We start from the raw sequence: 27159 nt of genomic DNA, 5'->3' as shown, positions 1-27159 counted from the left end.
GGCAGCTACTGGGAAGGCTCTGTTGCCCCAGGTTCAGTGCTTGGTTCAATGTGGTGGAGTGAGGAAGGTTGCGTCAGAGGAATTAAGGGTGTGGGACGGGTTGTGGCAGTGGCACAGATTGGTTTGAGGTAGGGGGGTGATGTGGTCACGGGTGCCGGTGTGGGTGAGCTGGCGAGCAGCAGAGTTCTGGATGCATTGGAGTTTATTAGGGAGTTTGGATTGTGTGCCATAGACGATACTGTTGCAGTAGTCAACCCTGGAAGTGCAGAAGGAATGGATCAGGGTTTCTGCAGCAGATAAGGAGAGTGATGGACAGAGATGTGCTATATTTTTAAGGTGGAAGAAGGCAGTTTTGGTGATTTAATTTATGTATTTTTGAAAAGACTGGTTGTTGTCAAGAAAACTCCAGTGTTGCAACTGTGTGGGGAGGGAGAGAGGATTGAGTTGTCTATGGTGAGGCAGAAGTTGTGGGTGGTTTTGATGAGGGATTTTGGGCCGATGATGACAATGTCTGATTTGTCGTGGTGTAGTTAGAGGAAGGTAGTGTGCATCCTGGAAATTGTCAATTTTCTCATAAAAAAACAAACCTTCCCCAAAAAAACTAATAACATACAGTTTTTAGTTAAGTGGAGAATGAAAAAAGATAGAAAGAAAAGGAACGGGAACAGGCTGCAGTTCTTGGGTTCGGTCCCTAAATAATTTCTAGCACAATAATTAGAAAAGATGACCTCAGGCTAAAGCTCAGGAGGAGGACATCCTGATTAGCAGGAAGCAGCTGAGATAATAAATGATTGAATGAATGAATGAATGAATGAAAAAAAGACATCCATGCTAATTGTGTTTTCAGGCCAACACACAAATCTCATTTCAATGGATTATCACTCAATAAAGTTATATGAAGCGTCTCTCCCTGAGGACTGAAAGCACACTTATCTGATCTAATCTGATGTTGAGGAATAACACAAAGTGTCAGGGCTGATTAATACACAGTTAACAGGGTTAGCATCTGTTAGGCCAATTGCTCTAAGTACCTGCTACTGCTAACAGGGTTAGCTTTAAACCTGTCAGTGGATAAGGTAGGGGGCCATAGCCATGCAGAGAAAAACACTGAAGTCTGATCAAAACCTTTTGTCTTCTTCTCTGGCATGATGTTCCTTTTTCTTTTTCTTTTTTCTTTTTTCTTGCAGAAAGTCAAGTGCCAGACCAGCCCAGCTCTCTGCACGTCAGGCCGCTTCCCAACAGCATCATCATGTCCTGGACCCCTCCTCTCAGCCCAAACATTCTAGTTCGAGGTTACATAATCGGCTACGGAGTGGGAAGTCCCTACGCTGAGACGGTCCGAGTGGACAGCAAGCAAAGATACTACTCTATCGAAAACCTAGGTAAAAATGTGCTCCACTACAAACATTCTGCTTTCAATATATCTGTGAAGTTCGCGGGAAACTAGAGTCAAAAAGAAAAAAAAAACACATCTTCCACAATTTCAGAGCAGGTTGATTTACAGTTCAGACATAAAATATTTTCACAAAAACATTGTAGAAAAATGTAATGCCATATTTGTATAAATGAAAGGGTAAATTTACATTGAGGTGGTCAGCAGTTTTGTAGCAGTTATTAGGCACTTCAAGCAATGATGTTTGAGGGGAAGGGTATGATGTTCAAGGGAAAAAAAAAACAACTTACACTGCACAATCGCTATTCTATCCTGACACTTTCTTAAGTTGTAGCCCAACAGTCCACTAGGGGAGAATTACTGGTTTGCCGTACCCAGCAGAATGCCATAAAGTGTTAGAAGGTAACTACAGAAGCGGCTGTTGTCAGAGTTAAATGTTGCCCAGTGATTTTTATTTTTATGCTACTGTGGTGTGCTTGCTCTAAGTCTGTATTGCTAGCTGCCTAGGCTACACCTGGAGACCAGGAGGCTTGAGGTTGGGACTTAGTTGTATAAAGCACCGGGGTCTGTTGGGTAAGGGTTCAGCTTAGGTTATTTTCATTCATGACCAGTTTACGTAGCTGTTCCCAGCAACATTAACTACATTAACTAACTAAAATTAATAAAGTGAACTGTTTATTAAGGTGCAATTTATATTTTAAAGTCATCTTCAAGCTGCCTGCTATGTTTTCTGGAGAATCTGTTATGTAGACTTTAGTCTAGAATCAGTCTAAAAAAACACCCATCATGCATCTGTTTATGTAAATAAAAGTTACGTGGACTGCCTCAGGAGGTCAGCATCTTGCATGTGAATGTAAAATGCACAGTGTCTTGCTAAGAAGCAAAGTGGCAGTGGTGTCGAAACCTTCTGATGTAACAGTGATCGAGCCAGACACCTGCAGAGAAAGGAAAGGATAGAAAGAAGCTTAATCACAGATATAATTTGCACAGTCCAAAACTTTTCTTAGGTTCTCTTTCGTCCCAAAACTATCACTACTAAAATAATTCATCATTCCACAAATTCACAACTCCACTGCAATGTACGTATTTTCACCAGTATTTAATATTTTCAATAAGCATAAATCAAGCTGCTCATCTGACAAAGTGCCACTATTGACACAGCACAGCTCCCCTGTTGCATTAATTCATTATGACGATGAAATCCTCATTTAATTCCGATCAATAATTTAAAGGAATTTAATAACAAAGCCGCTTGAGGTGGAAATCTAATTGTGAATGGCTGAAAAAGAGAAAACATCCTCCCCAGCTGCCGCAACAAGCAATTTGCATGCCAAAGAAGACAATAACAAATTGGGTGAATTTTTATATGCAGGTGAAAATTCAAGTCTCAGGTCTCATAATGAAAGAGTAATGAAAAAATAGAATTCAGCCGTGGTGTTGCATGCACACATGGGAGTGCACATATGTACATGGCATTTATAATTTATAGTGATCATTAATTCATACAGTGAGGTGTCTGGGGAACAGAGCAGCCGTGTTTGTTTAACTGATGTGTGGGTCTGACACTACATAGTGCGAACATGCAACATCATCACATCAAGAGCAACGAGTTGTGGCAGGACAAGATGTGGAATAGCAATCAGTTCATACATCTACAGTCATCATTTAATAATTTGACAAGAGCAGATCAGGACTCAGGAAGTCACATTCCTGGAGGGAAAAAAAACTGAAAAAAAAATAGTTGCTGTGTTTTGCTATGAAAGCAGAAAAAGTAGCTGCAAATCAGACTGCAACCACAGTCACTTAACAGGGTGTAGTTATTGTCTGGGTGAATATGTCATTCTAAAATAATGATACATTTGGTCAGGGGAAGTTATGGCATCAAGTGTCATACATTGTTTGATTCAAGAGAAACTTCAGTTTCAGTCCAGCTCATTTGAAGTCACAGATTTACTGTGTTTGAAAATGGGTGAATTGATGATGCATTTAGTTTGTTCATGTGAAAATTATTTTTTTTTAAAAGAATGTATTTTGATTTAATAGTGATTAGTAAGTAAATAGTAATAGAAATGTTATTAAATCATTACAGAGGACATTGAAGCAAATGTAACATGAACATGAACAATAATAGTTGCTTAGCGACAGCCACTGCTACAACAAATGTGATACTGAAAGCTGAAAAACTCCACTTTGCATGAGTTTCCAAAGCATATAGATAGCATTTAAAATTGATATAAGATTTGAAAAATTATTTAACATTTTAGAACAAAAGCTAACTTTAGTAGCTGACTACTCGAGGTTATTTAGGCAGGTTAACAAGTCAATATAAGACAATTGATAGGGAATGGAAGTATTATGTTCAAAGTAAAAAAGTAAAACTGGGCTACCCCAGTAATCTTTCAAATGTATATGAATATGCATTGTTGAAGTTTATTGAAGGTGAAGGAAATAAATGTTACATTTTGAATGATGATGTATTATGTTGTATTTGCTGAATGTCCTTTAAAATAACTCAGTATGTCTCTTTCTCTCTGTCTCCCTATCTGTCTCTCAGAGCCAAGCTCACACTATGTGATTTCCCTGAAGGCGTTTAATAATGCCGGAGAAGGAGTTCCTCTGTATGAGAGCGCAGTCACACGATCTCTGACAGGTATGATCATCCACAAGATAATACAGACACACTCAGGTGATATGTGGCAAATAAAATAACACATTACATGTCAGTCCAGAATATGACTGTGTCAGCGTCAGTATTAGAAACTGAAAAAAAATGAGTTTGATGTACAGACTGCGGTTAGTATGGAAAGATAGGGGTAGCAGTAGCATTTAATTATTGTAGTGGATGAAAAATTGGGTGGAAAAGCATTAGTAGAAATAGTACTGGTATTCAAATATTATTTAGTACTATTTGTAGTAGTATTATAACAACAGCAGTATATTAAGCAGCAGTATTAGCAGAAACAGTGTACATAGCAAGGTTATAGAGTATAGAGTGGGTTATAGAGTATATGTAGGTAGTAAAATAGGCAGTAGCAGCATTTGCTGTATTTTTAACAGCAGGAGCAGCAACAGCGTTAGCAGTCCCAGTGTAACTAGGAGTAGTAGTTTTAGTAATATTGGTTAAGAAGCAGTATGAGTAGCAGTTGTTGCACTAACTGGCCTATGTGGGAATTTTGTGGAAATGTCTTCAGCCACAATGCAACTATGAACCAGACAGGCACAGAACCACTGTGCAGATTAGTCTCGCCCACTTGGGTGCCACTGTTGTGTTCACCCAGTTTCAAGTTTTTAACTCACTCACTCGCTCGCTCACTAGCCCTTTTCACACAGAGTCACCTCATAAAGCCGCACCAGTGTGTCAATTCATACAACAAGCCAGCGCTGCAGATCCAAAGGAGGTGTGAGGTATAACATAATCACCATCAGTAAACAGGATACTACCTGACTCTCTCACTTGTGGGGAGGGAGGCTGTTTTCTGGTGGAAAGTTCACTGAAATCTTGGTTGGTAGGGCTGACCGTCACAGTGATGTTTTTCAATACAAGTTGTCTGAGACAGTAACTACAACAACACAGTAGTGGAAAGACACTAACACAGTTTTTTGCTGCTTTTTTTTTTCCGCTAGAAAATTGATGAAGAGTTGGTAGGACAGTTGTAACTGTGACATTTTGCTCCTTACTACTTTACTGTTGTTTTGTCCTGTAAAGCTGTTTTGTGGGACATTTCTCTTCATTTTGTTGAGTGAAGGATCTGTGTAGTTATCAGACTGTCAGACCGACACACCTCTGCTCCGTGCTGGATATGGGCACAAAACAAGTGGTAGCCCACAGCAGCTACTTCAGTAACAGCTGTATTTAAGTAGTGGTAGCAGTAGCACTATAAGTAACATCGGTAATAGTAGCAGTTGCCACAGTAGCAGAACTTGTACTAAGTAGCAATGCAAATGTAGCAGTGGAAAAAGCCAGTTTTGATGATAGAATTGAGAACTGATATAACTGAGTGACAGTAAAAATGGATTGCTGAATGAATACAAGAATTAATACATGACTGAGTGAATGTATGTGTGATTGAACTAATAAATATTTACATTTTGTGTGAACTTCCTGAATTGAAAGAAGTGAAACACTATATGTAGGCCTTCATCAGACAGAGAGAGAGAGAAAGAGAGACTCATTAGCTCATGGGGCATGTAGAAGTGAGATAAATGAAACACATCCAACTCCCAGCCAAGTTTCAACCCATGAATTAAACAGCCAGTCCTGCTCTGCTCACTTGGCAGCCTGCAGCTGACATAAATCCGTTATTACTTTCATAGAAATGCCACAGTTGTTTTTTTTTTCACCCATCTTGATGTGATGATAGTCACAGCACAGTTTCAGAATATTTTTCTACAGGATGCTTTTATATTGAAACTTTTCAAAAAAAGGTTTTTTTGAAACTCTTGTTTTTTGTCTTTGATTAGAGTCTCGAGAGAGAAACAGCAGGAGGGGGCACAGAAAGGGAGACAGACCTTTGATGGACTTTATTGGCAGCTCATGGAAAGAGGATAAAAAAACATAAATGAGGGCAAGGACAGAAAAGAGATTATTGTGGAGAGAAAGAAGGCATAATACTATTTCACTATTGATCACACACATTTTTTCTTCCAACGGTGGACTGAAGCCAACACTAATGAGCGTTTTTAACTCCTGTGAGACTTAACGACACTCATAAGTATAACATGTCATTATGGCCGAAGAGGGTAATGTTTCATACTGTTATCAAAGTACAGAATTGCAAGTGTATTGCTATTCATTACAAATCCAGTGGTGGGCAATATTGTGTAGACCTAATGAACACTCTTAGTCTGACCGTATTTCGAGTCTTAGTTTTAAAATGTGTGAAACCACTTGATATTTCTGACGTGGGACCTCAGGGTTTAAACATTTGTAACCTTGACACCACTGGATTTAGGAGACTCTGGGACATATCCAGCCAAGTTTGTGGCAACCAAAATAGATATTTTAAGCAAAAGCATAGTAAGTAGTCATATAGCGTTGTGACAAGAGGAAAAGGGAAAATTGACTGAATTGACGTGACGACCAATGACTTGATTTACATCCTCGATAGACACTACCTGACCAAAAAAAAGTCACACGTCCATATATTTTGTTGGACCTCCTTTAGCTTTGTTTACAGCACTCATTCACAGTGACAATTTGAAAATTATGTCTCACGCTCCCTGAACCATTTTTTCACAGTTTGAGCCCAATCATCCTGTTGTCATCTTGAAATATTCCCGTGCCATCAGGGAAAAGCAAAATCCATTGATGGAAAAACCTGATCATTCAGATTCGTTCATGTTCAGGAAGTCAGCTGACCTCATTTTCTGGGCCAGATCATAGCACTGCCCCCTCAGGCTTGTACTGTAGGCACTAGACATGATGGGTGCATCACTTCATCGGTCCCTCTTCATACACTGATGGGCACATCACTCTGCATCAGGGTTAATCTGGACTCATCAGACCACATGACCTTTTCATATTACTCCAGAGTCCAATCTCTATGCTCTGTAACAAATTGATTAGCCTCTCTGATAAGGCTACACAGCTGTTTAGTCCCAATCCCCTGACTTTTCTTCACAATGTGTGTGTGAAAATGCACTTACTAAGGTTACTAAAGTAAGGTTACTTTTTTTTTTTTTCCCAATTCCATTTCCTCCTCAAAGATGATGGTTCACCACTATCCTTCCAGGTTTTGATAATGAATTGAATCTGAAACATGAATTGAATCTGAAACAGAGTGACATCTTTGCCATGACCACTGGATGTGTCTTCTGACATGGATGTTTAAGAAATGAAAAGCTTCTTACAGCATCAGTTAGAGTTAAATAACGTGTTACCAGTGACACATACTAATCACTGCAGAAATCATGCACTGGGAGTTGAGTTTTTAAAATGTACGGTAAGCAAACCTCCTTTGTTAGTAATGGAATAGACAAAAATAGACATATATCTCCAGTCTGAGGAAAAGAATAAAGCCGGGGACTGTGTGTAGACACAGTGGGTTCTGGAGTGCAGGAGTTAAAGTGGTCAATACATGCTGCTTTGATTAAACATTCTGTCCCTTACTTGATAAAAAATAATAATAATAATTGTACTGAACAGAATCCCGGTTAGGTGAGTGTTTAACAGGTTATGTATCAGTACAGAAGAACGTATCAGAACCAGCAACATCGATAGAGACTCATTGAGAGAATGTGTCCTGCCTTGGCTGCATATATGGACAGAAGGAGAGACGTTTCAACTCTTAGATATCCTGTACAATTCAACTCAACACTCAGTGATGAATTTGGGCATAATCACAACTAACCTCTTGTAGAGTGAATGAAAAATGAAAAATCATCTGACATTCCACAGACATACACAGACATCTTTGATCAGGGCAGTTCAAATACGCAGACAAATCTTAAGTTCACATCTGGCGTTCTGGAGTGAGATACTCTCACACATTGAGTTACGTAACAATATGTGTATCTGAAGGAAGATAGACATGGAGTTCTATAGGAATAAGTATACAAATTTGGACTTTTGCAGGAACGAAAATTCATTGGGAGTTCTGTAAAGACTCGTGAACACATCTGAAATCCTAGAGAAAAGGATCAAATACAAAGACAGAAAACTGTGGTTCTTCTGCAGTTCTCTCGGGATGCACAGTCTGACACAGAGTTGAGGGACCCTGACTTGCTGAGACAGTAACTGACAAAGTCATTAACAGTGTCTCACACACAGGGAGATATACAGTACATCCGCTCACACACAAACACACTCTCTGTCCTATTGAGCTGAATTCTCTATCACTTTATGTTGGCAGGCTGCTGGAGGTTTTTTATGAGAGCCTTAAACAAGAGCTCATTAACAGTAGGATCCTCGTTAATATACTGTCTCGTACATGCCTTGACACCAGCACACTGCAGACACAGAGCTCATCATCAACCAACCGCCATGCCGCCATTTTATCAACAATTGGAGGACTGCAGAGAGACAGAGAGAAAGGAGAGAAAGGAGATAGGAAGGGAGACAAGGGACAGATACAAGCAAAAAAAAATAATAGATAGATGAGAGAAACATGAAGGAAATGTGGTAGGGAGGTAAGCAAGGGATGGAAAAGGAACTGGAGAAAAGAATGGTGAAATGAGAGCTGGAAGGTTGGAAGAAGAGGAAGGAAAAGAGGAAGCCATGCAGGATGGGACAGAGAGGAATAAAAGACAGAGTGCAGAAAATGTGCAAAGGAGGAAGAAAAGTGAGCAGGCAGAGGGGGGATGTAGAGAGTGAGGAAAATAAGGATAGAGGGAGAAGAGAATGGAGGTAGAAGTGCTGTGGTGACGGAGGGGGAGGAGGCTGTCCTCTGTCCTCATCAGTATTCTGTCCTGACTGGAGCTTTATTGTGATGCTGGACGACCAGTTTAACCACGACAGGGCCTGCTGCAGCTTCCCCCGTGGCTCTAAACACCTCTTTCATCAATCTCTCTCTCCGACATCAGGCTCTCTGTCTGTGTCGGCCCTGCAGCTGTACATCTCTCTTCAACAGGAGCACATTAGATGTCAGTGTTGATTCTCTCAGTGGTCTCGTTTACACTGCAGACACAACATGATGAGTCTCCTTCATCTCCCAGGACTGATGCTGCCTTCTCGTGAGCACTAGAGTCAGGATCAAAATGTGTTCAGTGTTCATGTGCTTTAAGTCATTGGATCATAAACAAACAACGTGGCTAATTTGCCAACAGCAAATCAAATCACAATCAATTCACTGGGTGTGCTTATCAGTTCTTCTTTGTGTGTGTGTCAATGAAAAGTAGTTTGTTACTACTAATGACATAATATTGTTTATTATTTCTATTTGTAAAAATAACATTTTACTCACCAAGTAACAGTAGTTTATCTAAATGTTCTAAACATCCACATATTGGTGAATATGTTGGTGAACCTGAAAGTGACATCTGAGATGTAAGTAATTACTTTCGGAAAGTAAATAATTTCAATACTATTGACAAATCTGTGACTCATGATCCATGATTGAAAGCATAGTTCACAAAAAAATGCAGCCCGGTTCTGAGAATTAGATGTTGGCATACCACAAATACATTCATATTAACATTTCCACAATACATTTCACATAACATCCATATTACATGTTCATTAGCTATGAGCTTAATGTCATGTCTATCATTTGTTGGGCCATCCAGTAAACTACGGGTCATAATTTCCTACATTAGTACCACCACCATTATTTTTACTATATGTCAGGATATTTTCTGACGACGTTTGTGGCGACAGAACCAAGTATTTTCAGCCAAGTCATTTTCTTTTCCTAAACCTAACCACGAGGCTGATGTGCCTTAACCTGTGGCATGTGGCAACCAACAGAGATCTGGTTTCACCTGGAATTTACTGTACAGTTTGCACCTGGACTTGACTGTCCAGGTTGCACCTGGACTTGACTGTACAGGTTGCACTTGCCCATTTTTGCTTGTTAACAGTCCAGGTGGATTTGAGAGCCGATGATGACGTTGAGCCTGAGAAAGCTGAACAACTGGAAGTGTGAAGTGATTTGTTCCAGTTACACTTTCTGTCTCCCTCTTCTTTGTATGTGTGCATATGTGTGAGTGTGAGGCAAACACATAAAAATACATGTTTGAATCAGAAAACATTCTAGAGGGACGGCAGTGATCTGCCTTATGTGGGCTCATTATGCTCATTTTCTTGAAAAAGAACAGACTCTAAACTTTATTTGGTTTTAATTGCAATGAAAAGTTGTGCTTCTAAACATTTTAATCATATAATTTAAATCAGTATTGTTAAAGATATTTTCTGTTGTTTTGTTTTTGTAGTCATGACATCTTTTATGTCTCTTAATTATTTTTATTTTGTTCACCATGTAATCTTGCTTAGTAATATTTTGGCAAAAACAGTAAAAAACATCAGCAACAAACCTCTTTGTTGATTGTTGATTTTTCTGCAAGACAATATCTAACTGCCCTGTAGACTGTTCTACTTGATAAAAGCATTCAACTAAAAATAACAGTTTTATTAAATTCATGCAGTGAACGAGAAAACAGTGTTGCAAAGTTTAAACTGTTTAAACTGTGTTTAACTCTGTCACTTACTTTGTTTCCTCTTCTAGTAGGTCTGACTAACAGTAGATCATCGGCCACAGAGCTAGAAGTAGCAGAGCAGTTTTACCATGTGTATTTCCACTCGGTCTAGCTTTCGGTTAGCATCTGTTTCATTTTCTACTACCTTCAGCTGCTCCTCCAGCTTTAACTTCCTATATCAGAAGTCACATTTCTACATTCTGTGAAGCCTCCAAATGCTGCATGTTCAAGTAGTATGATTCACAAAAATAAAGATGTTTTATTTTTCAGTTTAGGTTTCTCAAACATGCTCATATTTCCGGTATTTTTGAAAGCAAATGAAGACAGCATATGCTATTTTTTTATATGCTCTCCCATTGGCTAGAGACGTAGATCCACACAGAGGGGTTTCATGTGTTGATAAATAAAGAAGGACACAGTCAGATAAAAACATTGTATCTCCAATGTTGGTGATTTCTGAGGACTTTATGGAGTATTTAAATTTATATTTATATTTTTACTAGAGTACAAAGACAAATCCCCTCCAAGCCCCTTAAAAATGTGAAATGGGATGGATATGAGAAAATGGGAATATATAGACAAAAATAGACTGAAATTTAAATCACAAATATGTTGGTTCTTTGTGGATCTGAGGCTCCACCTCTGTTTTATCTGTCACTGTCTTCTTACTGTTTGTCTTTTTATCTCCTCTTTTCTCTCCTGTTTTTCATTTCCTTACCATCCACTCCTCCTTTTCATCTTCCCTCTCAAACAAACATGGCTGCCTGCTGCATGTTCAAATTGCATCATCTTGCATCATCTTCCATTTCATCCTATCTTTGTTTGACTTTTCTTTTTTTTACCCGTGCATATATGAACATGTAACAAACCAATATTAATCTGAATAAATGCTTGTGTCACACTTATCTCCATATATAAATCTTCATTTTCGCACATTCATTACACTGTATAATTTCATTAATTATCCTCAACACCCTGCTTACCAATAACGGCCCCACCTTAGACCCTGTTGACCCATCTGAGGATGACCTCTTCCACCTCTTTGATAAATACCCCACTCCCATGCCAGACACCAGCACTCCCATGATCCCCCCGGTGGGGGTGCAAGCTGTGGCTCTGTCCTCGGACGCGGTCCGTGTCTCCTGGGCTGACAACTCTATAAACAAGAACCAGAAGGCGTCTGAGGTTCGGTACTACTCTGTCAAATGGAAGACCAGCTACTCTACTAGTGGAAAGTACAAGGTAAACACAGACAGTCAGTCTATGATGTTAATGTGTTACATCAATTCTAAGTTTAGTATTATTCTGCCAGATGTGTAGATATCAATTAAATATGACACAGACTTGTGAAAGTCACTACTCTCGACTTGATTTGAATAAAATACTGTACACTATTAAATTTAATACAGTAGTGTCATAAATGTAATCACTCTGGACTTGACATGACTTTAAAACCACTAATTTATTCACTGATTCTCACTGAATCCTGACTTGGGACTTAACTTCAGCTACCTTTCATGAGTTTTGGTGCACTTTGAGAGAAAAATTAAGAGGTTATTCCATATAGACCATGACTACTAATAAGAAATTGTGAAAATAAAATGTAGAAAATAATCAAATAGATCACTTAGCTTTGGTCTGATGTCTGGTGATTAATCCAGTACTCACAATTTACTTTGCTCCAAAGCTCTGGCTATAGAATGTTAACACAAGCATACAAGCTATACTCAGTCGTCAACATCAACCGATGGCTTTTAATCTTATAGTCTGTTAATCCTGACTTGTAACTAAAACCTGACTGGGAGACCAAATGATTTGTGACTGTGAGTGCCATCTTAGGGTGCAGTCACTCTTAGCCCAGTTGCTGTGTACTCCACCAAAGCACTATTGTTCTTCCTCCCCAGTCGCCCATGTGCCTGCTCTCACATTACTCTGGCCACAACTGGGCCTGAGCATGGGTAACTTTTATATACATCATCGGTGCAGTCACAGCAAAGTGGATAACAACAGCGAGAACATGACTACTGGATTTTGTGGATTACTTGGTGTCATTTTGGTCATGGCCTTCTCACATTCCTGGATTTCTTGATTATGCAAGGTTGCGTAATGTGCATAATTATACTTCATGTCCATGTTGCACACCCATACTTGTGCTTGTGCATGAGCAACCGTACTGTGGAAGCACACCTTGAAAGAAAGATGTTTTGCTGAAGAAACAGCGCGAAACAATTTAGACTTACTTTAGCACTTTTAAGAGAGGTGAAAAATGTTTTGCTCAATGTAAAACTATGGTGCAGAAAATACATTTTAATACAATTTTAATAAAGACTTAAACTTAACTGGTAAGGACTTGACTTGGGACTTACCTTCTTGATTTGGTAACAAAAGGACAAACATCAGCCTAGTCTAAGGGTGAAAACAGAACTGAGTTTGCAGAAGCTGGAGTTTGTTAATATTCAATGATGTTGAAGTTTTTGAAATTCTGTCACAAGTACAAGGAAAGAATGACTGTTTACACAAATGACAATCATCAGCATTTTATGAAATTATGATGCATTATTTATTTCATTATGTCTAGAACTGTTTATTGGCAAAAATATCTTGATTGCCTCTGTTATATACTGCATTTTGTATTTTAATGTGTCAATTCTACATCGTTATTGTGTGTACAGTCTGCAGACACTACAGCTCTCAGCCACACTGTCACTGGCCTCAAACCAAACACTATGTATGAGTTTGCCGTCATGGTAACCAAAGGTCGCAAGTCCAGCACCTGGAGTATGACTGCGCATGCCACAACTTATGAAGCAGGTAGGTCTCTCTGACACACGATCATATTCTGCCATTTCTGCCATTGTGAGGAGCCGATTTCCAGAACACCCTAACATCCCCAACCTAAACCCTTGCCTTACAGTTTCTTTTCCAAACCCAAAGTTAACCCTTAACCCTCAAACAGCCCTTTGTTCTCAGGGTGCTTGCCATGTCACATTTGAATGGTGTATGAGAGCTGCATGGAAGACTGGATAGATAGATACATCTCATTGCAGCAGGTACATTCAAATAGAAGTACAATCAAAATACAGTGGGAAATGTAGAAACAGTAAAATACATGAACAATAAAAGTAGAAAAAAAAAATAAGCGCTACTAAGTGAAATAGAAGAAAACAAAAGAAATACTTAGGTATAAAAGGTAAGAGGTAAGATAAGGTGTGAGAGGATAAAGAACAGTACTTACAGTAACTAAAAACTAAATCTCCCTCTTAGGATTTTAAGGTGTACCAGTAGAGTTCTAGTCACATATCTACATTACTTGTCAGCTTACGGTCAAAAGTAGATGAATGTCCCACTGATGCAGAATCAAGAATAAAGCAGCTAATGCTAATCATTTAAAGTGGTCAACTTCAGTCCTCTGCCTGAACAACAACTATACTCTATTAAGTGGACCCTGTAATCAACCTTTCATCTATCACTTCCTTTCCACTGACAAAACAACTCAACAGAGAAAGTTCCATGGATTTGTTGAAGGTCTTTCTGGGAAAAATGGTGATACACTGAATGAGCACAGGTTCAGTAAACATGGTTTCACCAAGCCAATAAAGGTGCTTTATTTTCTCTCCCACACAAGAACGTATCAACTGTCTGCCACAATGAAATCCAACTGCAGACTGAAATCAAAATGTCAAGATATTCCTTTCAGGATGTTTACAATCATGTTTGAGGATTTGTCATCCAATTAAACATGAACGGCACTACCCACACCAGCCCCCTGGGGCCCACTGGAATACGTTGACATTCAGAGCGAACAGACGGACTGAGCCCACTCAGTCCCTGCAGTGATCCACCAGCTCTAGACACAAACACTGACCACATTTTCATTGCAAAACATGGAAAAAAAACTGGCTTCACTGGAGCCCTGCAGCATAATACCTCTACTGGAATTATCAACCACAGGGAGTTTCAGGGAACGTTGTCGGGTATGGACATACTTTCAGGGACTTCCAAAGTTGAATGCATGGCAAACCTCAAGGGGAGAAAGTGACATAAACTGCCTGGCTGAACCAAAAGAAGCCCTGAAGCTAGCCCTGCAGTTATGGTCAGTGGACAAGAGGCAGCCAACAGTCATTAAAGGCTATCCAGGAGAGTAAAGATGACCTGCTTAAACACAATGACATGAAGACAGCGTCTAATATAAAATAGTCAAATATTGCTGAACAAGACTGAACCACCATCTCTTCATTATCTGAACAAGTCCAGAAGTTGGAGACACATGGGTGCCAATGACAACATCATTACTGACAATTGTAGTTGCACGGAGAAGTTGAAAAAGCAGATGGCTATCCTGAAAGAAAAAGCAGACAACCTCAAGAACTGTAGCAGGAGGACCATAGTGAGGATTATTAATATACCGGAGAAGATGGCGGGATGGGCCGCAGCGGAGAGCAGCTCATGCCGAGTCTCCTAGGCTGTGAAAGCTTTCCATCCCCGATCAGGAGAGGGTTCACCACATCGGGTCAGTTGCAGACATCATTGCAGAATTTTTTCAACTTCATCCACAGAGAAAAAGTCCTATGGCTCACAAGGGAGAAAGGCAACATTCATTTGGACAACAGGATTTCTTTCTACCCGGACAAATTCAGAGACGTGAAAAAGACTGTGACAAAAATACAGAATATGCCCAGTTTTACCCTGGATATGTCACCAAGGAGCTGTCAGATTCTAGGCAAAGTTATTTCTCATAGCAGTAAAGATATTTTAGTTGTGCTGCCAATATCACAGTTAAGGGGCGTTCAGACCAAACGTGATAGACGCAAATTGAGCAGCAACTCTACATTGAAAATCAATGTAAATGGCACGATGACACGCGATTCAGGTGGTGGTGCGAAGGGAGCGTCTAGCTTGACGAGACGCAGCGCGAATGAAGCATCTGCGACGTCAGGAGTGTCTGAAGCAGCGCGTCTGAAGCGACGCAAATAAAGTCGAAAATATTGAACTTTTCAGGCGGCATTGCACCGCGATATCCAATCAGTGACAAGTTCAAACCGACGACATCACTTCCCTCACGTATGGTTGTTTACATTCAGACCAACATGGAGGAGAAGATAATTGTAGCTGTGTGTGGGCACCAACCCAAAATAACAGGTCCTTGAACTGGGCTCTGGTCAGCCTGAGGTACCGCTGGAACCGGTCGTTATCCAGACGAAGCTCCTGGAGGAGACAGTGAAATTCACCCAGCTCCGTGCGTCTCCGCAGGACTTCATGAACCCAGACACGATGGCGGGTGGTTTTCTGGCGTTTTTGGGACTTGTACAACAGGCACAGTGCACACTGGTGGTATCAGCCATGATCGACATGGAAAGAGAGCGGGTTGAGAAATACCGGTTCAAAAATGAGCGGGCAAGCCCATCGTCTTTTTTTTTTCACCCTGAGCGTCAAGCGTGACAACTACGACAAGTGCAAATGACGCGAATAGTCCAAAATGATCAAGCGACGCAATACAAGTGTCTCAAGCGATTGCATTCGCGTCTATCACGTTTGGTCTGAACGTCCCTTTATGCAGGAAACACAAACAGAACTGTGACTCTTTCAGGCCACTAAGTTTATTAAATGTAGATTATATAATATTAACTCAATTGATTGCAAGTAGGCTTAAAAAAGTTATTCCAAAGATTATTCATGCAGATCAAACAGGGTTTATTAGAGATAGGCAATGGTCTGAAAATGTGTATTTCTACTTCACATAATTAATGTGAACTTTACACTGTGTTTTAAGCTTCTTAACATGCTCCACATCTCACCCCAAAAGTCATGCAACATTAGCAGACACCTTACAACACAGCACTGTAGCGTGTAAGACTCAAAATGAATAGAAAAGTAGTTAAAACAGTGTGTTTGTGCAAGTAGCCACATCCCGGTTTGTTGACATTTGTGTCCTCCGGTAGCTAGACCGAACTAGTCAATCCATCGAGCGTGTGCTCAACAGGCTTAACAGGCTATTGTAAGACTCATGGCTCATGACAGAAAAATGAAAATGCTGGAAAACGTTTCTGTCTCCGTCAGTGAGGGATTAAGCGCACACTTGACGGTTTGACTAGTTTGGTCTAGCTACCGGAAGACACAGATGTCAACAAACTGGTATGTAGACTTACTGCGGTGTGACACTGGGAAGCACTGTTTGTGAATTGAATACAAATATGAATTGAATCTATATATATAATTTGAACACTGGAACTACTACTTTACCCAACAGCTGTGTGCACAGTGTATTTATTGAGGCTTACCTCTGTGGTTATGAGAAGCACCAGTTGTCACCATCAGTAACAGGCTCAGCCAGAACTTGTAATTTATATCAGAGTGTCCGTTTTAACAAGCAGTTTCATTAGCCAGTACTAGGATGTGAGCTTTGAGGCCTGTCCTGGTGTGAGACGTTAAATGTGCTCCCTCTAACATTTAATGCTTCCAGTCACAACCATAACTCAGGAATCACATCCATCTATCAAATACAAAAGCTTCACCAGGCTACTACTTAGTGACAGTTGAGGAGAGAAAAGCCTGAGTGCTTGACATTTTCATACAAGAGTTCAGGAGCTTGACACAATCTCAAGTTCAGACACAGCGTATAGGTGGAAGAGTGTCACACCAATCCCTGAGACTTACTGAGTTGTAAAGTGGAAGGGCACATCAGCCAGTGGTTTGTGGACCCCTGTATTGAAACCTTGATCTTGGCCTTTCCAACATAATATTCTGTTTTTTTGGAGCTAGAAGTTACCAGTATTGTTTAAAAGGTGGAGCCAGAGAGAACAGCTAAACTTCTTTTTTTTTTAACTTTCTTTTTTATTTCACATAAGATGACAAACATACATACACACAACACATACATTAAGAATACACTTTAGGAGACGCCATTACTGTTCAGTTCTAACATAATCATGTCCTCACATCCTATCTTGAAATATTTCGTCCTCCTTTTTTAAAGGAGGTGACATGAACAACTTATATCAATGAGTACATACCTTACTGTCAATTGCACTGCAGTAAGTGTAAAGTAAGTGTAAAATCAATACCCATAACATGTTTTATTTCCTTTTGAATATTATTCCAAAAATCTAAAATCTTTCGGCAATCCCCAAATCTATGAGTAAAGTCCCCCACCAATCCACAACCTCACCAACACATCTTAGAAGGATTACTGTACCTTGAGGTGATAGATCGAGTGATAAAATACCTCATTTTGATCTTCCAATCAAACTCCCTCCACGTTGGGCTATTGGTTACCTTATGTCCTGCTTTGAATGTTTCTTCCCATTGTTCATCCGTTATTATAATGTTTGCTTCCAATTCCCATTTTTCTTTGACATCCAAATTGTTGTTGTTAGATTGCTGTTGTAGTATCTTGCACAATTTTAATATAACCCCTTTCTTTGTCTCTCCCTCTGTATATGCTATTAATAATTCTTCTAGTTTCGATGGGGTTTTACAAATATTCACCCACTCCTTATGTGTCTTAAGGTAATGTCTTAGTTGTAAAAAACTTGTATAAATCATGGGCTGGTAAATTAAATTCTTGTGCTAACTGTTAGAATGACTTCAAGGTTTATCCCCTGAACTTTTGTGCAATATATTTTAACCCCTCATGTGTCCATCTGTTATATCCTGCATCCATCATAGATGGCAAAAAGTCAGGGTTTATCGAAATTCTGGTGGCAGAATTTGACAGTTTTAATTTCTTACGTACCATTGACCATACTCCCATTGTCCCCCTGATCCAGACATTGCCCACCTTCAACCTCTTTAGTGTTATGTCACTCAAAAATGTAAGTGACTCGATAGGTACATTTTTGCAAGAATTTGTTCCATTCCCACCCACAATGCATCTGCATCTTTTGAAAACCACATAATTATAGCCCTGAGTTGAGCAGCCCAGTAGTAGTTTTTTTTTAAATTAGGTAAATTCAATCCTCCCTTCTCTTTTGGTACTGTATTTAATTCTAGTCTTCTTTTTTCCAAATAAATTTGGATATAATCTTGCGGCTATATTTATTATTATAATTAGGGTTCAATACCGGTGCCGGTTTATTGTTGTTATTATTATTATTATTATTATTATTATTATTATTATTATTATTATTATTAGTTGTCTGCCGCTTGAGCTCAAATTCCTGTGAGCTGGAATGGCATACTATATAACAGGGGTGTGTGTGTGTGTGTGTGTGTGTGTGTGTGTGTGTACACGTGTGTGTATACACTATATGTATATGTATATATTCAAAACAAAATGTCCTTTTCATTCAAAACAGTATGAACTGAAATAAAGTTTCACTTCCATTTTGACAAATTAAAGTGGTTAAATAAATCAACATTTTTAAGTGAGCACTCTGTTGCTTTTTGTTGTTGTGTCATAGATGTGACAAGAATCCTGCTTGCAGCTTGATATGATGATTTCAGTGCATAAATTTTTGCTGTTATTACCTCTGAATTTTGAGGAAATGTCTCTGCAGAATTGTTATGCTCCATGTCATAATGCTGTTTCAAATTGGAAATCTTCATCACAGCTATAGTTTCTTGGCATATTAAGCACGGGCACAAGCATGGGACTTGTGCTGGTTGGAGGGAGAATGAATGCAAATGTTTCAGTCCATTCTTCCTAGAACTGCTAATTTTCACTGTCCACTTTTCTTTTAGTGGTGAACTTGCTCCTACAGCCAGCAAAATGTCAATATGCGACCAGCTCCAAAAACGAAAGTGAAAGTTAAAAAATTGCGCTTGCAGCAGGGAAGTGACCCAGGAACACTGTCTGTGTATCGCTGGCATGGAGACATATGAGGGGCCGTCAGGGACATTATTCAGAATTACCTCTCACACACATGTGTGAAATGCTATTACACACACTGCTGAAACACTTTCACATAAACAACTGAAAAGTGATTCTCTCACACACACTACTAAAACGCTCTCACACATACAAGTGAAATGCTCTTACACACACCACTGAAATGATCTCATACATGCTACTGAAAGGCTCTCATACACACTACTGAAACACTCTCGCACACACTACTGAAACACTCTCACACACACTACTAAAATGCTCCCAAACACTACTGAAATGTTCTCGCTCACACTATTGAAATGCTCTCATGTATACAACTAAAATGCTCTCATACACACAACTGAAATGCTCTCTTACACACACAACATTTTGCATAAGCTACTAAAAAGCTTTTCCATAAAACACTATAAAACAGTAAACTATAACAGTTCAGTAGTGAATATGAAAATTTCAGTTAAACAGGAAGACTCCACCCAGGGAAATGCATGTGCTTTTGCTGAGTTTGAAGTACTTCAACCCTTGCTTCAACCACAATGCATGAGATATATATATATATATATATATATATATATATATATATATATATATATACATATATATATATATATATATATATATATATTATATATACATAAACAAAGAATATCTGATTGAAGCAAGGGTTGAGGTACTTCAAACTCAGCAAAAGCACATAGGTGGAGTCTTCGTGTTTAACTGAAATTTTTGAGCTGGAATGAAAACAGGCCTTGGATTGAATAGTACAGTCACAGTGACAGTAGTACAGACAGATGCTTTCTTAAACTAATGTCTTATTTCAAGACTTTTAACATTTAACACTTTTTTAAATTACATTTAACATTTGAACTTGTTCAGTCAATCTGAGAAAAGTGCAGATTGGCACACATTACCAGACAAAAAAATAAATAATGAAGCAAAACTTTAAATAAATAAATAAGAATAAATAAACAAATCTAAATAAACAACATGGTGTCAGTCAGTGTCTGAGGGACTTCACTGAAATGTGAGCTGAGCCAAAGCCTCTGGCTGAGCTCAGCACGCCCCACTGGACAAAATAAATCAGTGCAACAGCACATGCTTTTGTCATTGTCACACTTTTTTCTATCGGTGCAACATTTCACCGATACAATAGAACCCCCAATAGCAATTGGGCCGTTCTATCGGGCACGATATATCGGTGGCCGATAATCGGTCACTAATTTTAAACATGTATCTATATTAAGGTGCACAATGTAGGTTACTCTAGGTTACTCCTAGCCAATGAACCTGAGGCTGGGTTACTATTGAGTAATTAAATCAATGTGTGTTTGATATTAGCTGAGCTTCAGGTACTGTTGCCAATAGCAAATGATTTAGGTCCAATTTGTTACTAAAGCACAAGAGTCATGTTAAATACTGAGCTCAAAGCTGCATGTGGCCACTGTAAAATCTTTACCACTATAGCACTGAATGCCATGAATCCCTCTGACTTTGGTGAACCCCTGGCCCTTCTCTAGTCTTGCTGTTTTAGTTTGGTGTGAAATTTCTTGAAAATGATCAGATGGATTAACATGAAACTTGATAAAGACATTCATGACATCCTTCTAATGAATTGCTATTACTCTTCTGATCCCCTGACTTTTCACCTTTAGACTAGTTCACCTTTGGACTAGTTTCAAACTTTCAAACACCTGATGACCAAATATGCACAACTAGCTAATTTTAGCATGCTAATCCATTAGAAGTAGAGTTGTCAAGTGATTAAAACAATTCATTAGCAAAAATACAGATATATGTAGATTTCAAATTATAAATCATTAGTATGGATGAAGGACAATGTTGAGCAACTCCAGGAGTCAACAGCTAGGTTAGACCTGAGCAAAAAGACCTCTCCACCATTGACACCCAGAAAGAGGGCAAACTACGCAAACATAGAAATGACAGCAGACACCAAGAGAGGAGAGACAAACACATGGGAGGAGAGAAACACAGATTATTGCAACCTTCATAATGTACAGAAAATGTATTTTCTTTTTTTAGTAATTAAGATGATTGCACCATTATCTCATCTTACCATGACACTGTTTTTTTTTTCTTCTCCTATTCCTCCTGTCCATCCATAATTGTCAGCTCCTAGTTCCGCCCCCAAAGATTTGACTGTGATCAGTCGTGAGGGACGACCCCGTGCCATTTTAATTAGCTGGCAACCACCAATGGAGGCTAATGGACGAATTACAGGTAAATGTTTTCCTGAACACACTATTCACCACAGACATTCCACAGCACACACACTCTTCAGTACAGTTATGGCACATATAGACTCTTCATCAGATGTATGAGTTATTTCAATTGTTTTAATTTAATTTTTTACTTACTTTTACTTCTGTAAAATGTCTGAAAGTAGACAAAGAATTGCTTGTTTTACAATAATGCAACACACTTTTCAGTTGTTGCTCTCTGTATCCAAACACACACACACACACACGCACTTTCTTCCATTGTTCTCTTTCTCTTCCTCTGGGTGATCGACCCGTCAGTTTTAACAAGCTCTGCCGCTCCTGCAGCATCCTGGAGGATGCATCAGACGCTCTTTACAGGGCTAACAGCACAACACACACACACACACACACACACACACACACACACACACACACACACACACACACACACACACACACAATATCAAAGTATAAGATCTAATATTACCTGATGTAATTCCATTTCTCAAATTTCTCACACCTTACATCATCTGTCTATGGTAATAATAACATTAAACATTTTCAAAGATTCGTCGTCATGTAGTCTCTGATCTTATATTATGCTGGGAATATCAGGTTAGGGTCTAAACTCAACTCAACTCAAACTCACTTGAGTAAATTCCTGGTAAATCAATATGGCTATCTTGAGCTGTGTATGTTTTGTAGATGTATGTTCTTCCCTGACACATATAACATCGTTATGTATTTGTTTTCATGTAACTGTATGAGGACAGGCTAATAATGATTGCAAATGAAGTAATAGCTTTATTTTTTAAAGATCTGAACTGCACTCTGAATATTTATAATTTCAACTCTTATTAATCCTATAACTTCTTGTCCAATAGGTTACATCCTTTACTACACACTGGATAAGAACATGCCGATAGATGATTGGGTGATGGAAGCAATAAGTGGTGACCGGCTGACCCATCAGGTTGTGGATCTGAACCTCGACACGGTTTATTACTTCAGAATTCAGGCCAAGAATGCCAAAGGAGTCGGCCCGTTGTCTGAGCCCATCCACTTCAGAACTGCCAAAGGTTTGTCAGAGTGCGTTTTTTTGTGTGTGTGCTTGTGTGCATGCTTGTGTGCATGCGTGTGTGCATCCGTGTGTGTGCATGTGTGTGCGACTGAAGACCAAGACCTCTGTAAGTGTATTCCTTTGTTTTATATTTCATGTTTGCTGACTCACTCTCTGTTGCTCTTTCAGTGGAACATCCAGACAAGATGGCCAATGATCAAGGTAGGTAGGGTATGTGTATGTATGTGTGTGTGAGAGATTATCTTCTCTCAGGGTGTGTGTAGACATACATATAATTCAAGTTATCTTCAGTTTCTTTCTTTTATCCGTCTTTACATTGTCTTTTCATTTCATACATTTTATGTGTAAGGGGGTGTGTCAGACAGAAATGGTTCTGAACCACTGAAATACGTAATGTTCCAAGTTTAGTGAAATCTTTCCATGAGTTTTCTTAGCCTGATTGGTTGAAATATCAGTCTGGAGAATTCAGTAACATAAAAACCTCGAAGGGAAGGAAAATATGACAAGTTGCTTCATTGTCTTCTATTTTTTTTACTTTATGCAAACAACCCGACTCATCAAGCTGACAGAAAGTCGTTTGTTAATTGCTCAGCAAAAAATTATTATTCTTCAGAGAGTGAAATAAAAAGAAAGTGAGCGAGAGAGGAAGGAGAGGTTTGTATGATTGTTAAGGTAGACAAATTAGAGGCGATGGAAAAGAGCCATATTTCAAGTTCATCAAATTAACTCAACGTAATTAGCGCTCTGTTAGCGCTCTGTTCTCTGATTTTTTTTCATTAACAGCAGTAAACAGTAATTTTAATGGGAAACGATGCTTATGAAAACTCAAAACCTTTCAAAGCTGCTTTAAAATCTCCCAGCAGCTCAAAGAGCATGACAATTTGGGAGTTTTTAATCTTTAATTTAATCTATCAACTAAGTGTAAGTATAGCTGTAAAACAGTTTGTCATTGGTGTTACACAGTTCTAATGACACTACATGATGCAGTGCTGCATCATTTGATGCCCATAGTACACACCAGTAAAATGCTATAGTGTGTGCTGAACTTAAACCAACAGCATGACATTCTCTACAAACAAATGTTAGGAGCCATCCACATCAGGAATAATCACTGTAAGGATACGTCAATGAGAGCAGTGTGAACATCCACACTGATGAATGATAGCCAGGCGTGCACTGCAGCTTAGGGAAATGGTTATTGATGAACTGTTACTGTTGTAGGCCTACATACCAAAAAGAAAACCAGGCGGAGTTGTTTTCTCAAAATTCTTCAGTGATGACAAGAGTTAAGCGAGTCCAAAACCCTGCTTACTATTTTTATTTATTTATTTATTTATTTTTTTACATCATTGTATGCTGCAACATCACAAGACTGATTTAACCCTATCACTGCATATCACACATGGCACACGTAGCACAATGAAATGATGTAAAAGACGCAGAAAGATGGAAACAGAGGGGGACTCAAATGGGGGAAAAAAAAAACGTGTTCACACAGCCTTGATGGTTCCATTGGAATCTAGGGTTCAGTGTCTCTGACTGGTTTGTTGCTGTTCAGAACACTTTACCAATCCAAAATGTCAATATATACAGGTTTCTGCTGTATGATAGGAGGCCATACGAAAACATCTTTTGACTTTAAAATGTGGCAGAATGATGTATCATGTCTTACTTTGAATTAATTTGAGATGCAGAGAACTTTAGATGTGGTTAATTATTGGCACTATAATCTGAAAAACCTCTGTCAACAGTTGTCCAGTCTGTTCTCTGGCAACATCTATGTTGATATGCTCCTGACTTTGTTTTTAAATATCCTCCAAATGTATCTAGCTCCTCTGCTGGTAAACAAGGGGAAAACCAGAAACATGTACTGTATTTAAAAATATTATGTGACATTTAACTCATTTCATTTAACAGTATATAGGTTTCATACCGCACAAATAGTGGTAGCACAGATGAGACAGACATGGAAAAGGGCTGGCACTTTCAAACAACACAGGTTCTTGGATGAACCATCGTTCACTGTCACACTACAGATGAATAAAATTAAATGTGAAAACTGTGGATTTGGGAAATTTGGGAGCCCTGTGTGCCTGAGGCCTGTGCAAAAGTGTAGATAATCCAGTCTTGTCATCCTTAGTTTCTTTAGTTGATGGTATTATCTCCTCCAGAGAGGTTATGTTTTCTTCCTTGTCCATCAGTTAGGTGGTTGTATGGATGATTGGGTGGTTGCTTTGTCTGCAGGATTTCACAAAAACTATGGAACAGATTTCCACAAACTTGATAGGAAGAAGGGTCTCAGCCCAGAATGTACCTCATTAACTTTTGGTTGTTCTGGATTAAGGGGCAAATCTTTTCTTCTTTTCTTTAACATTGTGAGATACATCTAAGTTAATTTCTCACGGAGGGGATCAAGGGGATCTGAATGAAAACATTGAGCTGTATTAATGCGGCTGGTAACAATGATGCAACAAATTCTAGATCCGGTCATCTTAAATTAAAGATGAGATTAAAGATTACTTGGAAAGAAATTTCTAGTGATACAGGACTATCGAATCTGATATTGGGTTAAGATCCTGACCAACCACAGTTTGCCAAAAGTGACCAAAATATGTTTTTTGCATGGATTACTTTACACAATCATCATCAGTGAATAGCAGACCCTGGACCCTGCTGAAAGGGTCCAACGGCGTAATGTTTCCACCTTGAAAAGGCAGTGTGAAAGGGGTTTATGTGTTTAAATATCTGGGGAAATGTTAGTATCCTCTCAAAATAAAACATGAAGATTTTGAGCTCTCAGGAGAAACCTATACACACAGCGCATGTATGACATATACTGTATGTGTGTACATTCACTAGCTAAGTGATTTATTTCCTAACAAGGGACCAATCTCCCTGTCCTATCCCTCAATTCCTGCTGCAAAATGCCATGGTTATAATTGTTAGGGTAACTGTCTTCACCCCTTTTCTTTTTTGTTTGTTCCACCCTGATGTTTTCTGTTTTCTTCTCCTTCCAGGTCGAGGGGGGGAGCATGCCTACTGGCCGTCTGACACCAACCTGATTGACAGGAGCAGCGTCAATGGTTACACACTGACACAGAAACACACATACACTATTCTTCTGCTTGACTGACTCTGACTGGCAGAAAGTTGAATTACAATTTGGTTAATTATTGGACTTGATACTGTAGTGAGAACACATTTCCTGGGAGCTGAGATGAGCTGACCAATCAATACACACATACAGAGAGAGAGAGAGAGAGAGAGAGAGAGAGAGTCTGTTTGTGTGTGTGTGTGTGTGTGTGTGTGTGTGTGTGTGTGTGTGTGTGTGTGTGTGTGTGTGTGTCTGTGGTATTCGGCAGCATTATCACATTGACTCAGTTGTTGTCTTTGATCACTCAGCTCAGTCATGTCTAAATTTACTTTAATGAGTCACAGCATCACAACGAGGAGCTGTGGCTCACTGATTTACAGTCCATTAGCATCGCTTCCCTTTTTTTTTGTTATAACTACACAATATTTTCATGAAAAAAATAATTTCTGCTGCTCCTTCTTCTTTTCCTGTGTTGCTTTGCCAGTATCTATACAAACATTGTTATTTATTGTATACTAAATACTATTAACTGTATGCTGATTCTAAATAGTAATGAGTAATGATTAAACCTTTGGTAATAATAATAACAACAACAACAACAATAATAATAATAATAACAATAATAATAATAATAATAATAATAATGATAATAATAATAATAATAATCAAATAATAATCGAAGGCTAAATGTATACCTCAAGTGAAGGATAATATTAATGCTGATAGTACACATGCTAATGCTGAAGGGATATACATGCTATCATAATACTGAAAATGATGCTAAAGCTAACAATTTAGTACACTTATATCAGTGCCTATACCACTACTAATACTAATATTAATCCTAAATCCCAACCAGCACAATGACTCTAGGCCACTTGTGCTAATGCTAATATTGATATTAATGCTACTGTACTTTCACTTATGCTAACAGAAATATGCCGCTACACAGTATGCTAATGCTAATACAGCAGGTATTGATAACACTGAAAGTACTGCTAAAGCTAAAATATTTGCCTCTAATACAAATCATGTTCATAACTGTAACTGTCCTCACTTATTTCTGCTTCAAGAAACCCCTCCTGCACAGTGAGGTCAGAGGTCAGGGTCTAAGTCTGGCAGTGTAGGACAAGCAGTATATGTGTGCCCGTGTGTCTGTGTGCATGTGTGTTGTAAGATGGACTGTCTGCGTTGTTCCTGCTGCAGCGGGAGTCAATCATAAGTCTTTCCTCTTTGACCTCCATTCACCTCTTTCTTTATGGCAGATTGGCAAGGGCGAAGCTCGTTCATCAGCTTCACCCGATTTCATCTTTAACCTGGTGTCATGTTTTATGTCACAGATCTTCCTCCCACTTGAAATTTTGTTTACAAAGAAGATAAATCTCAGACTTATTCCCTCAGGTCAGGACTGTGTAC

At 38.9% G+C, this 27159-nt stretch overlaps 1 protein-coding gene across 1 annotated transcript in view; it reads left to right on the top strand.

Moving 5' to 3' along the window:
* The window catches only part of dcc (DCC netrin 1 receptor), a 289488-nt gene that overhangs the window by 194725 nt on the left and 67604 nt on the right, over positions 1-27159 (top strand). The window contains exons 15-22 of the mRNA XM_037118172.1: positions 1188-1382; positions 3948-4043; positions 11529-11767; positions 13198-13336; positions 21480-21587; positions 22453-22647; positions 22818-22850; positions 25667-25732. Coding sequence (XP_036974067.1) covers positions 1188-1382; positions 3948-4043; positions 11529-11767; positions 13198-13336; positions 21480-21587; positions 22453-22647; positions 22818-22850; positions 25667-25732 — 1071 coding nt within the window. The remainder of the gene's footprint in view (positions 1-1187; positions 1383-3947; positions 4044-11528; positions 11768-13197; positions 13337-21479; positions 21588-22452; positions 22648-22817; positions 22851-25666; positions 25733-27159) is intronic.

This window comes from Acanthopagrus latus, chromosome 12 (assembly GCF_904848185.1).
Source record: "Acanthopagrus latus isolate v.2019 chromosome 12, fAcaLat1.1, whole genome shotgun sequence".
Lineage (NCBI taxonomy): Eukaryota > Metazoa > Chordata > Actinopteri > Spariformes > Sparidae > Acanthopagrus > Acanthopagrus latus.
This window is presented reverse-complemented; position numbering and strand designations above follow the sequence as displayed.